Genomic DNA, 12,172 nt, shown 5'->3' with positions numbered 1-12,172 from the left:
ACCATCAGTTCAGTATTCTTATGTTCAGTGGATGTTCTTTTTATTCGTAACACTGTTACTAAATAATTCATCGCAGTACAAAGCCACATAAGGCAAACACACCATCGCAAAGCTACGTACACAATCAGTTCAGAATCATACTCAGTATCAGTTTTTTTTTTATTATTTATCAAAAAAAAAATGTTCTCCACAAAATTAGTTTTTCAAGGAAAAGTAAAGAGCTCCATTAAACCAAAAATGAGCAAAAATAGTATCAAATAATCTACCAAACGAAAAATACCACAAATCAGCATCAATAAATAAATAAAACCTAAAACGAGTAGAAATTACAATAAATAACCAAGTCAAACCCAAAAAGAGCAGAAATTAACATGATTAGAGCTCACAACCCCTATGCCTTCTCAAGGCCAGAAGATAATTTGAACTTTCATGAAAAAAATACAAATGAATGTGCATTGTCTGTTTAGTATACATATGGTGATATTTATTCTTTAAAATCTTAATAGTTTTTGATTTATCAAAGCTAAAAAGTGAAAACATTTATTTTTTTTCAGTAAAATATAAATTATGTTCTGGCCTTGAGAAGGCCAGAACATAACTTTTCGTTGAAAAACTTATTTTATGGAAAAGTTTTTAAATTAATTTTTGTTCGTTTTATATTGACATAGTCTTTTTCAGGGAAACTGGATTTGAAAGCTGAATACCCTCCAATCACTTTTGACTCTTAAAAAGAGCACTAGAACTTTTAATTTCCAATCAGAATAGCTCCTTTGCAATATCAATGATATTACTGGCTATGATACAGCAGCGCTGCCTGTGATATTGTTTGTATGCCTTTTAATACTGGCATGCATATAGTTTTTTTCGTTTAATTGAAGCCCCCCTAAACGTTCACTAAAAGTTTCAACTTATTGCCCTTAGTTACAGCAACCGTAGAAGTAGTATTGAAAGTGTGCATAGTATCTTCTGGCTAGTTCAAAATTTGCCACAACTTACCCTGGAAGGCCTAACTTTATAAGGTAAGCAGTTATTTTGATATTGATTTGTCACCCTTTTGACAATCTACATGATCACAGTTCGTTTTGATTTGGTTTAAGCATCTGCCTAGATATTTCTGAAAGCTTTACCTTAATACCCTTAGCATGTGTAGTAGCAATAGTTGTAGGAGCAGTAGTAACATTAGTAGCAGCACGCAACTAGCATCTTTGGTTTTTTTTTTCAGCCCCCCTCCAACACCCAATGTTCCAACTTAATACACAAATTAATTCTTGAGATTCGCCATTTTGACAGTCTAAGTGCAAATAGTGTTTGCTAGTTTGAATTTGCCCTCAATATTCTCTCACATTTTACCTTTATAGACTTAGCCTTAATAGTACTAGTATTACAGTAGTTGCGGTGGTAGTAGGAGAAGTAGTTGCAGTGATAGTGTTGTAATGCTAGCAGTAGTAGTAGTAATAGTAGTCGTGTTTTTGCATTGGGGCATTGACTCCGATCCCTAAGAAAGGTAAACCTCATGGGGAATGTTCGTCTTTTTGGCCGATCACGCTTTTGATAACTTTCTGTAAAATATTTGAGCTTTTGATAATTAATAAGGTCCGAAATGATTGTTATAGCCCGGACTCACAGTTTGGATTCCAGCCACGTCTGGGTTGTTGTCATGCATGCCTTCGACTCTTTGATTCATGCTGAGTTAATATTGCATATGGGAAAGCGCCGTGTAAAAAAAGGAACCCTTCTTCCTTTAAACGATATGTATGTAAATATGAAAGTCGGACTTAAGCTCCCGCATCAGCATCCGGATCTTGAAATAAAAATAATCCTGTTGTCCCGGTTAGAAAAGGGGTTCGACAAGGGGCTGTAACTTGACCTACTGCTTTTAATAATACCATAGTCCGAGGGCAAGAGAGATGTAAAACAACTTTTGTCCTGCGATGTATCGATGTTTCGTTAATGTCATATGTCGATAATATATTTAATTCGCGTCGCGCTGTTTTGGGTATAGAAAACTTTAATATCCTCCAGAATGATTATAAGCAGCTCAGATTAGATTTTTTAGTCAAAAATCCTGCTTTTTAATTGGAAATCAGTCCCCGATGGTTTTACGATTGTTCTTGGATATACAAATGTTGTCAGTCCAACTCTTCACTTACCTTGGCCTTCCTATTCGTTCAACTCTAAAAACAACCCGCCGATTCCTTATGGCGCATCTAAAGAAGCGAATTGGTTTTGCGTATAGTAAAACTGTTTCAAATAAGTTGAAGTTCAACAGACAAGTTTCAGCCTTGCCTTTATAATGCAATTGTACTCCCCTATTTTCTTATATTTGAGTCCTTTTTGGGAGAATTGTCCCGAGTGCGGTAAACGTACACTTCGATCTGTTTTCTTTTAAGTATGGTAAATTTCTACTTTGTCTCCTATTTTGGTCCCGAAATTTTTTTTGTTGTTAGGAATTATAATATAACAGACCCAACTTGAGCCAAAGTTCAATAATAATATTAAAAGCCATCCGTGGTTTAAAATCCTCCGCTAGTAGAACTCAATGTGTTTCTGTTTTCTCCATGGTTTAACCAGACTTTTCCGTCTAGTAAGTATTACATTGTGTCTAAGACTTGTATTTTTATGGATTTTGTATCTGTCTTGTATATTTGTCTTCAATGTCTTTTTCTTGTATTCTTATGTACTCTGTCTCTTTTGTTTGATATTGACGGAGAATAAAATTTAATGACAATAATGATAGTAGTAGCAGCAGCATTAAAAGCACTTGTAGCATGTATATCTTGCCTTTTGATCAGTTGAACATCCCTTTCACGATGTCCTGGAAGTTTTACCTTGGCTCGGTAAGCCGTTCTAAAAATATTGTTGATTTACACTTTTGACCCCCTTTCGACGCCCTTTTTATCTTATTGCTCTAAGCCTTACAATTTATTTTAATTGAAACAGTAGTTGATGTAGTTTAGCAGCAGTAGTAAAAGTAGCAGCAAAGTAGTTTTAGTAGTGGCATGCATATATTACCTTTTTGTCAATTGATCTTCCCCTTCAAGTATTCTCTGAAAGTTTCGAACTTAATACCCAAAGTCATTCTTGAGATACGCCCTTTTGACAATCTGGATGCATATTGTGTGTTTTGATTTGGTTCAAACTCCTCCCCCCCCCCCCCCAATATTCTGTCAAATTTTCAACTTCATACATTTAGCCTCAACTGTACTACTGTCAGAGTAGTAGTGATAGCAGTACGAACAGTAGTAGCAGTAATAGTACATTATTATTATTAGTTGTGACGGTAGTAGCACCAGTATTAATAGCAGTAACAGCAGGTTCATTTTACCTTTTGGTCAACTGAATATCCCACGCATGATACCCCTGAAGTTTCCTCTTGATATTATGATCCGTTCTACAAATTGCTGATTATTATTTTCAGTCTGTTTCAATCTGTTTGCACATAATATGCTTTGATTAAGTTCAACATTACCCCTCAACTTTTCCTCAGATGTTTATTTCAATATCCTTAACAGTAGTAGTATCCGCTACGGAAGTAGTAGTTTTAGTGATGGTAGTGGTAGTAGTAGTTGTGGCTGCAGTAGAAGCAGCAGCGGTTGTAGCAGTAGTAACATGCAAATGTTGCCCTTTTGGTCAATTGCTCATCTCCCTTATTTTTCCCGAAAGTTCCCAATTAATATATTCAGTCATTCTTGAGTTACGCCCTTTTGACAACCTATATACGCATAACATGTTTTGAATTATTTCAACATTCCTTGAAAGACTCACCTTAATACCCCTTGTATCTTGGGAAAGTAGTAGTCAAACATGCATACCTTTTTTCAATAACATTAACTATATGTAAACAATGAACAAAATGACTAACTTACAGCCCTTGCCCCGATGCCTTGGGGCGGAGGGGTTGTCATAACCAAACACATAACTACTGAACCTTTCAACAATTCTGAAAGAAAAGGATGTCTCAAACTTTGTTTGGATGTTTTTTTTGAAATGATGGGCGTGGGGGGGGGGCGGATTACTATCATAACAGTTTTGACGCTCAAAAGGGGCCCTATAACTTCCAATTTCAAATCAAATGAGCTGCTTCTGAAGTTTATATGAAAGCCCATTCCATAAACACTGTATATCCCCCCAGGGCATAACTTATAGTCCTTGTCCCAGGACTCTGGGGGTTTGTGTCAACCCTGGAGACATTGTTACATGTTATTTGGACTATTTTTTTTAGAATGAATATCTCACAATTTCAATCAGATCCGTTTCATGAAAGAGGGGGGGGCTATTTGACCTCCATCAGTTTTGACTCTTCAAGGGGAACTAAAACTTCCAATTTTCTAACAAATGACCCACCTTCAAAGTTTATGCAATCATCTCTTCCATAAGAACCTTAAATGCCCCCAGGACATAACTTCCAGCCCTTGCCCCAGGCTCTGGTGTTTGTAACAATCCCAAAACCCTTGTTATATGATCTTTGGACTATTTTGAATAAAATGGCTATCTAAAAATTTCTATTGTCTGCATGGGCACCGCCAGGGGGGGGGGGCAGGGGGGCCATGCCCCCCCCTGGAAATTTGGAACTATAAAGTAATTATAAGGAAACCAAAAGAAAAAAGCAGAATACACAAAAGCTATAGAAAAAATATTTGTTGCCTCATTGTTGACTACATGCCAATATATTTTGACCCTATAATGGAAGTGTAAGAGCCTAACTACTGATAACATTCGATCAAAGAATCAGTTTTAGTGGTGATCATAAACATGTATTTGTTTATTAGTAATTAGTGTTTTTATTAGTACCCAAGAAAGTTCGTATAGTTAAAGAAGACACAAGGAAAACAACTTAAAAAGGGGCAATTTCGGTAAAAAAAATATGCCGTCAACTTTTACTTGCATTGGCAGAGTATACCCATGAGCTGATATTTGAAGCTACTATAATCAGAAATGTTGCCCCTGAACGGAATGCTGGGAATTTTTGTATTTTCTCCCTGAAGGGATACGTTTTTCGTGTTTTATTGTCATTTATTTATTTTTCGAGGAGACTGTATTTATCTATTTGTCACTTCGAAAGATTTAATTTTTTACAGTTATGAAGTATAAAGGTATCAAATATATTGGTTTTTCGTATTCAAAATTAAATTAAAGATATTGAATTAAAACTGTTTATTTGATTTTTTTTTAATCTTAGTTTTAATGTTTTACTTTAAACAAACTACTTTGGCAATGCGTTAATTTTTATAAGCAATTGAGTCTAAAGGCATTAAATATTTTGGTGTTTGATAACCAAGTTCAAAACTGTCGGTATTGTTAAAGAATATCCACCTAACGCTTTGGCATTGCTGGGAGTTTATATCTTAGTTTTTGTAAGTAGGCTATTGTTTTTGTAATTTTTTTAATTAATTACTTTTTCCATTTTTATATACTCTTACTTTAATTAACGTAATTTTTTCATTGCCGTTTATTTCTTAAGCTTTACTAAATAAAAAAGTTTTTTAAACTGAAAGCAAGGAGCAACATTAAAATTTGAAATTATTACGTATTTGAGGAGGGTTACCCCCTCCTCAATACCTTGCTCTTGACGCTACAGTTTTTCGGCACTTCAAAAAAAAGTTACTTATTGTTCTAATTAAACGACCCTTGTGTTTCAGCAGTTGTTTTTGAAGAACTGGGAAACAATTTGAATTTTAGTGTAAAGAGCGAGGTATTGAGGATGGGGCAACCCCCCTCATATATGTAATAATTTCTGTTCGTTTTAAGTTTTAATGTCGCTCCTTACTTTCAGGTGAAAAAACTTGTTTTTTTTTATTTAATATCTGATCGTTGTTTAATAGCGCCAGGATACCTGGTTCCACCTCCACGAAAAATTCCCCTCCCCACAGAAATATCCTCTGGACAATTCAATCCTGGCGAAAATTTAACCCGGACAATTACCCTTAACATCTCCAAGCCTAAAAATGAATCGGTAAAGACAGAGCAACTTTTGTATAGGAATCCTGGCAAATTCACCAAGTGTAAAATTTCCCCTGAAAAGTTCCCCCCCTAGAAAATTCCCTCTCCATGTAAAATTCTCCTAGTGTAAAATCCTCCCACATGAAAATTCTCTCTCCCCTCCCCACCCGAAAAATTTATACATATTTCCCATTCCCAATAACAAGTCAAACAACATATCAATTTTATAACTTAAAAAGCCTTCCCCAGGGGCTTTCGGGGGTCATTTTATCTCTAAAGACATAGTTATTGGGCCTTTAAAGTGTGATGAAGAAAAAAACTATTTCAAATTTTGATTGACGATTTTGGGAAAAAGATCATATATATATATATATATATATATATATATATATATATATATATATATATATATATATATATATATATATATATATATATATATATATATATATATATATATATATATATATACCACCCTCTCTATAAAAACCTTAGGCCTAAGGGGTTTATATTTGAAACTTAGTTCCCAAAAATTCTTTCATTTTTGACATACCATTGAAATGTCATTTGGGTGACTCAACTATTTTTAAAGACCTTGAATTCCACTTCAGGAAGTGGATAAAGAGAAAAATTAATAGGACCAAAGTATAATAGACTCCTAGAAATCAAAATTTCTATAAATGGTATCAAAATTACGCCACAACGTTCATATATATTAAAACCAAAAGGAATTAAACCTTGACAAGACCATTACCATTAAAAAAAACAAATATATCATAAAAATAGGAAACATAAAAATCTTAAATCGAATTGGCTACTCTTAACGAAAAGGAAGAAAAGACGTATTATTTGGTCTACAAAGGAAACAAAATTTTAAAAAAGAAACATTTGTGATAAGAAAATAAAAATAAAAGCAGTAAATTTCACTAAACAACAAGGACCAAGGAGCATTGCTAGACAGAGAAACAGAGAATTTACAAGACTATTAACATGAAAAAGGTATATCTATCATGAAAAAAAATAACATAAGAGTATTAATCGAATGGGTTACTCTTAAGAAAAAGGAAGAAAGTAGGTATAGGTTGTTGGCCTACAGAGAAAACATAATTTGAAAAAGAAACAGAACAACAAAATATTGAAGCTGAAGCAGAGAATACAGCAATTTTTTTTACGGAACAAAGTGAGAATACAATAAAATATCTTAAGTTGTGACGAAAGACATTAGAATTATCCAGGCAAAAGGACCAATCAACATTGCTAGACAAAGAAACAGATAATTTACTTGCAAAAAATATCGTGACAAAAATTATTGATCGTTGTTTTGCTGAATTGAAACATTACACAAAAGAACCAATAAGGTTTTGCGACCTTTTTCTAGCTTAAAATAGTGCCAGACGTGACTATCAGGCTATCTGATGCGTGGTATCAAAAAGGTGGGATTATTTGTCTCTCTACAAATAAGGAATAATGTGATTGGCTTATACGGCACAGAAATAAGCCAAGGGATTCAAAGAACACTTTATAGCACGGAAGTATGGACAGTAGTCTTTTTTCATCATTTGATCACTATGTAAATTTCAGCCAATACGTCTTGTTCAAAGCAACATTCTCATGTCTTCTTAAAACTACAAAAAAAACTCCTTCGCATACATATATAAAAAAAAGCAAATGTTACATATATGCCGACACATCAATCAGGAAAATTATATTCAAAGGCAACTTTCAGCAGCAGAACTGAAATTTTCAACCCTGATGCAGAAAACAAGCGAAACATATATTCGTCTATAGGGGCCTTATTATTAGGCAGGTAAATTGATAGACCTTTCAAAGAGGTCGAATCAGTTTCAAACCAGTAAAAAAGGATAACTAACAGAGTAGCTCTTAATTCCCACCAATTGTGGTTGAGATCCCACGTTTCCTTCTAGTAAATCTGCTTATGACAAGTACTGCCCCCCCCCCCTTCCTACCTCGTCAACAGAGGTCAAGTTGATCTAACTAGATACTCCTCACCTATCAATTGTTTGCTGGTGTTGTATTGCCCAAAGAAAAAAGGGGGGAAAAAAATCCGGCAGGCGAAAATTCGCTTCAATTTTACCCAGATCACTTAATCAGTGAAGCTCTTTCAATGAGAGGCACAAAAATTGGCTGCCAAAGCAAAATTCGACTCCTGTTCGATTCTAGCTGATTACTTATGACGATTACTGTGTATAGACCACGTATGCTAACAAACATAAAATTTCAGGAGGCGTAAAAATCGAATTTCATGGTTGTTCTGTTCGCCACCATAACAAACAATACCGACATCTAGACAACACATATACAAATTTTGGAAAAAAATATACAAAATATACACAAATAAGCATATCATTATAAACATTACCGGGAAAAGTAGACGAATCGCAACGAATACTGTGCAAAAGGTAGAGGTAAACAAAACACAAAGGTACATTTTGGTACCATTTGGTACAGAAAAACAAATCCAAGTGAAATTTTTAATTGCACCATTCAAAGGGCCTCAGTGGTAAATTCAGACACGCTGAGACAACGGTCTTTCTTCCTTACAACAAACATGAGAAAAAATATTGTTGTGGAATATTCAATGTCATAATAGCCTTTGAAGCAGAATGGAATGATAACACACAGAAGAATGGCTTACATGGATGGAAAAACAGGATTGACAAACATTCAGCTAGGGTGCTTTCACACCGCGAGGTAGAACCTTTCACAATAGCATAACTCCAGACTTCACGTTAAGTCACGTAATCTTAGAGTAAATTCTGTCAGTGTAGGCAGTGCTAAGCAGACCCAAGCTCTGCATAGAACTTCACGTTACGTAAGATTATGTTAAGTTAAGGAAAAGTGCAATATAGAAGCAAAAAATATATTTCTGGATGAGCTGTTGATAAATTTTGAACATAAATTATCCAAATTTTCCAAACTTAGAACTGTAATGCTTGGAAGAAAGATCTTTGGGAAAATTCTGAGGAGTGACAGAGACAGTATGAAAGAAAATTTATACTGGTTAAAGCACTTGAGGAATCAGCTCAATATTCTCAGCCAAAACATATTCATAAAAAAAAGCGTTAAAAAAGGGAATGAAAAATATCAAAAGATAAACTTCATCCAATTTAATGCTGAACCCTGAATTTATATCTAAAATTCTAAGTTTTAAAGAATTATTTCTAAGACTTTTTTCTAGCGAAGGTGCTAAGCTACCGCGTTTTTGTAGATGGCGATGACTGCAAATTTGTAAAACGATTAGAAAACTTTTGGAGCTTCACATAATCTCCAAAATATAATAACGAAAATTTCAATTCATACTTCATCAGATTTTACTTCCTATTTCATATTTCATTGAAATAGATTCAGACTTCATATTTCATACTTCAAAATGCAATTCATTAAACTCTCCAATGGCCCATTTGTGAATGGAGAGTATTACGTGGAAATCAATTATCTTTTAATTAGACTTACAGACTTACTGAATCTAGCCTTTAAGTAAAAAATGAGTTACATAATTTTCATGCTTATTAAGATTTTTTTAGCCTATAGGTATGTCGGTGAAGTTTTTAGAGGCATGCACCCAGAGAGAGGGGGCGATGGGCTGAAGTCCTCGTAGGAAACAAGAGGTCACGAGAGGGCCACAAAGCCTAGAGAAAAGTTTGCTACGTTGCTACTTAAAGTAGTCTAGTTAGATTTCCAATTGATGGAACGTGTTGGAAAGTTGCTAGTTTGCTACTTAAAATTGCTACTTAAAATCCCCCTCAAAACATGGACAAGAAGTTTAAAATCTTCTTTTTCGCAGCTTACTACATATTTTCAATGTCATTTTAATTTCTACCATATAATGACGGAAAAATAAAACGGGGAAAGAGCTACATGAAAGCAAGAAAAACCCCTTTCGCTCCACACAGTTATTGCCCTTACCCTCTCCCATGACGGATTACTGGATTACGTACAACGGTGTTTTAACCAATCTTTCAAAAAATTCAAAAAATGATTCAATTCTAGATTCATAGCAGGCACAGTAAAATCATTTAGAGCTTGTTGAAGGGGAAAGAGTTCACTCTCCAACCTGTCCTTTTTAACTGGAATCCATGGGAAGAATGGAAAGTACTGGGAAATGCATATTAAGATCCAAATCAATATCAAACTTCACTTATCATCACATCAGGTATTAGATTCACAAACATGTCTTCACTACAATTTACTACACTACTACTAAACTGATCTCTTAAACCATAGTCCAAACTTGACCCTTCAGAAACTTCAGCAGATTTATATAGGAAGGGAGTAGATTTATATAATAAGGTTGGAAATTATACGGAAAGGGTCAGACTTTTCATTAAAGGAATGTATTGGAAAGTGGAAAGTTGGATACTTCATAATATTTATTCATTTTTTTTTTTGTTTTTTTTCGATTTTTTTATCAGAACACTGCCAAGGAGGTAGAAATATTATTTTTATTAGATAACTGCTTATTTTCCATGCTATTTTTATTCTTCCATATTTATTGGGAAATATGGTAATTAAAAAAGAGGAAAAAACTACATGAAAGTAAGAAAACCCCCCTCCGCGCCAAACAAATGTAGGTTTTTTCTCTCCCCAGACAGACTGCTTAATTTGCATCAGCGTATTTTAACCAAACTTTCAAAAATACAATTCTAAATTTGTAACAGGCACAGTAAAATCAGTTAGAGCTTGAGAAAGGGGAAAGATGTCATTCCCCTCCCTGTAATTTTTAACTGGAATCAATTGAAAGGGTGGAATGTGCTGAGAAACACAAATGAGGATGCACACCGACATCAAGCTTCACTTATAATCACATCGGGTATCAGATTCACAAACATGTCTTCACTACAATTTACTGCACTATCATTAATTTGATCTCTGAAATAATAGTCCAAACTTGAACCCTCAGAAACTTCAGCAGACTTATCGAAAGTATTTTCTGTCAATAATATTGGCTCCATGCCAATAAAATCTATGCTGTCAAGGCTTCTAGTTTCTACATAAATCCCCGAGGATAAATCTTCGTCATCGATATTATGAATTTTTCTTAGGTGGTCCTTCATAGACAAATCTCTACAATATTTTGTATTACAAATTATACAACGATAAGGTTTAATCTGTAGATGCGAGATGACAATATGCATTCGACATGATGAATCATCTGCAAACACTTGCGTACATCTAAAAGAAAATAAGAACACTAATTAGATTGATTAGAACACTAATGTTAAGAATTTAGAAAAATGAACACTAGGGGTGGTTCAAACTTAAGTCTCGCTAAAGGATTAGCAAGACATAACTGAGTGGAGTTGGGGGGGGGGTGGGGTGGTGGGTACGAGAGTCTTTGAAGTATAAACCAACTATCGTCCCTAACTCCAAAAATGTAAATAGGCGAAAACGGATACGAAAGTATGAGGATGTTTCTGGTCACTTCCCGTTACCTCTAGTTCTACTCCAAAGGTTTACGAGCCATCAATTATATACCGCTATACAATAAACCAGTGGTTCTCAAAGTTATTTAGACATTGAACCCCTTTTTACCCACCAAACATTTTAGGTACCCCTCTCAGTTACAGATACTAAGTAAACTATTGCTAAAATATAAGCAAAATTGCCAGTCCTAGAGTAAAAGAGTTGTTTATTTTTTTGCCCGCCGGTTGGGTATCCCCTAAAACGTTTTACGTACCCCCAAGGGTACGCGTAACACAGCTTGAGAACCACTGCAATAAACAATAACTAGTTTTCCATTTTCAAAAACGTTGAAAATTTTTGAATTTTGTAATCTAGTAACCAAATATAGGGCCACAACACAAATATGCACTGAAGAGGAATTTTGGCACATATTTTTTAAGAAAAGGAATTAGGGAGTGCCAGTGACACCTAAATAACAAGCACAAACAAAAGAATTTGATAACATTAGAGACCTGATTCTAGGAAACCAGCGTTCGAGAATGGATAAAAAAATTAATCAATCGAAGATGACAATAAAAATGAGAATATTCCAACTCCCAGTTAACACAAAATTATAAACAATACAAAATTTGATACTGCAGCAAGACCAAGAAGTGATAACGTAGGAACAGCTTTGAAGCAGATGAACCATATGAGACTTCAGATTCGTGTCAAGAGTCGAGGCGAAGCTTCATTTTTCACGTTAAAGCAGACCAAAGGTCAATTAAAGCCTTTAACAGTTGTATCAAGTATATGAACAGTATATCCA

At 34.5% G+C, this 12,172-nt stretch overlaps 1 protein-coding gene across 4 annotated transcripts in view; it reads right to left on the bottom strand.

The window, feature by feature from the left end:
- Positions 1 to 9,215: 9,215 nt before the first annotated feature.
- The window catches only part of LOC148946406 (zinc finger Y-chromosomal protein 1-like), an 87,400-nt gene continuing 84,443 nt past the window's right edge, over positions 9,216 to 12,172 (bottom strand). For all 4 annotated transcript variants that reach the window (XM_089098444.1, XM_089098447.1, XM_089098446.1 and 1 more), the window contains exon 9: positions 9,216 to 11,133. In XM_089098444.1, coding sequence (XP_088954570.1) covers positions 10,746 to 11,133 — 388 coding nt within the window. In that variant the 3' untranslated portion in view covers positions 9,216 to 10,745. The remainder of the gene's footprint in view (positions 11,134 to 12,172) is intronic.

Source organism: Artemia sp. Qi Xiang Cuo, chromosome 12 (genome assembly GCF_049724085.1).
Source record: "Artemia sp. Qi Xiang Cuo chromosome 12, ASM4972408v1, whole genome shotgun sequence".
In the NCBI taxonomy this organism is placed as follows: domain Eukaryota; kingdom Metazoa; phylum Arthropoda; class Branchiopoda; order Anostraca; family Artemiidae; genus Artemia; species Artemia sp. Qi Xiang Cuo.
This window is presented reverse-complemented; position numbering and strand designations above follow the sequence as displayed.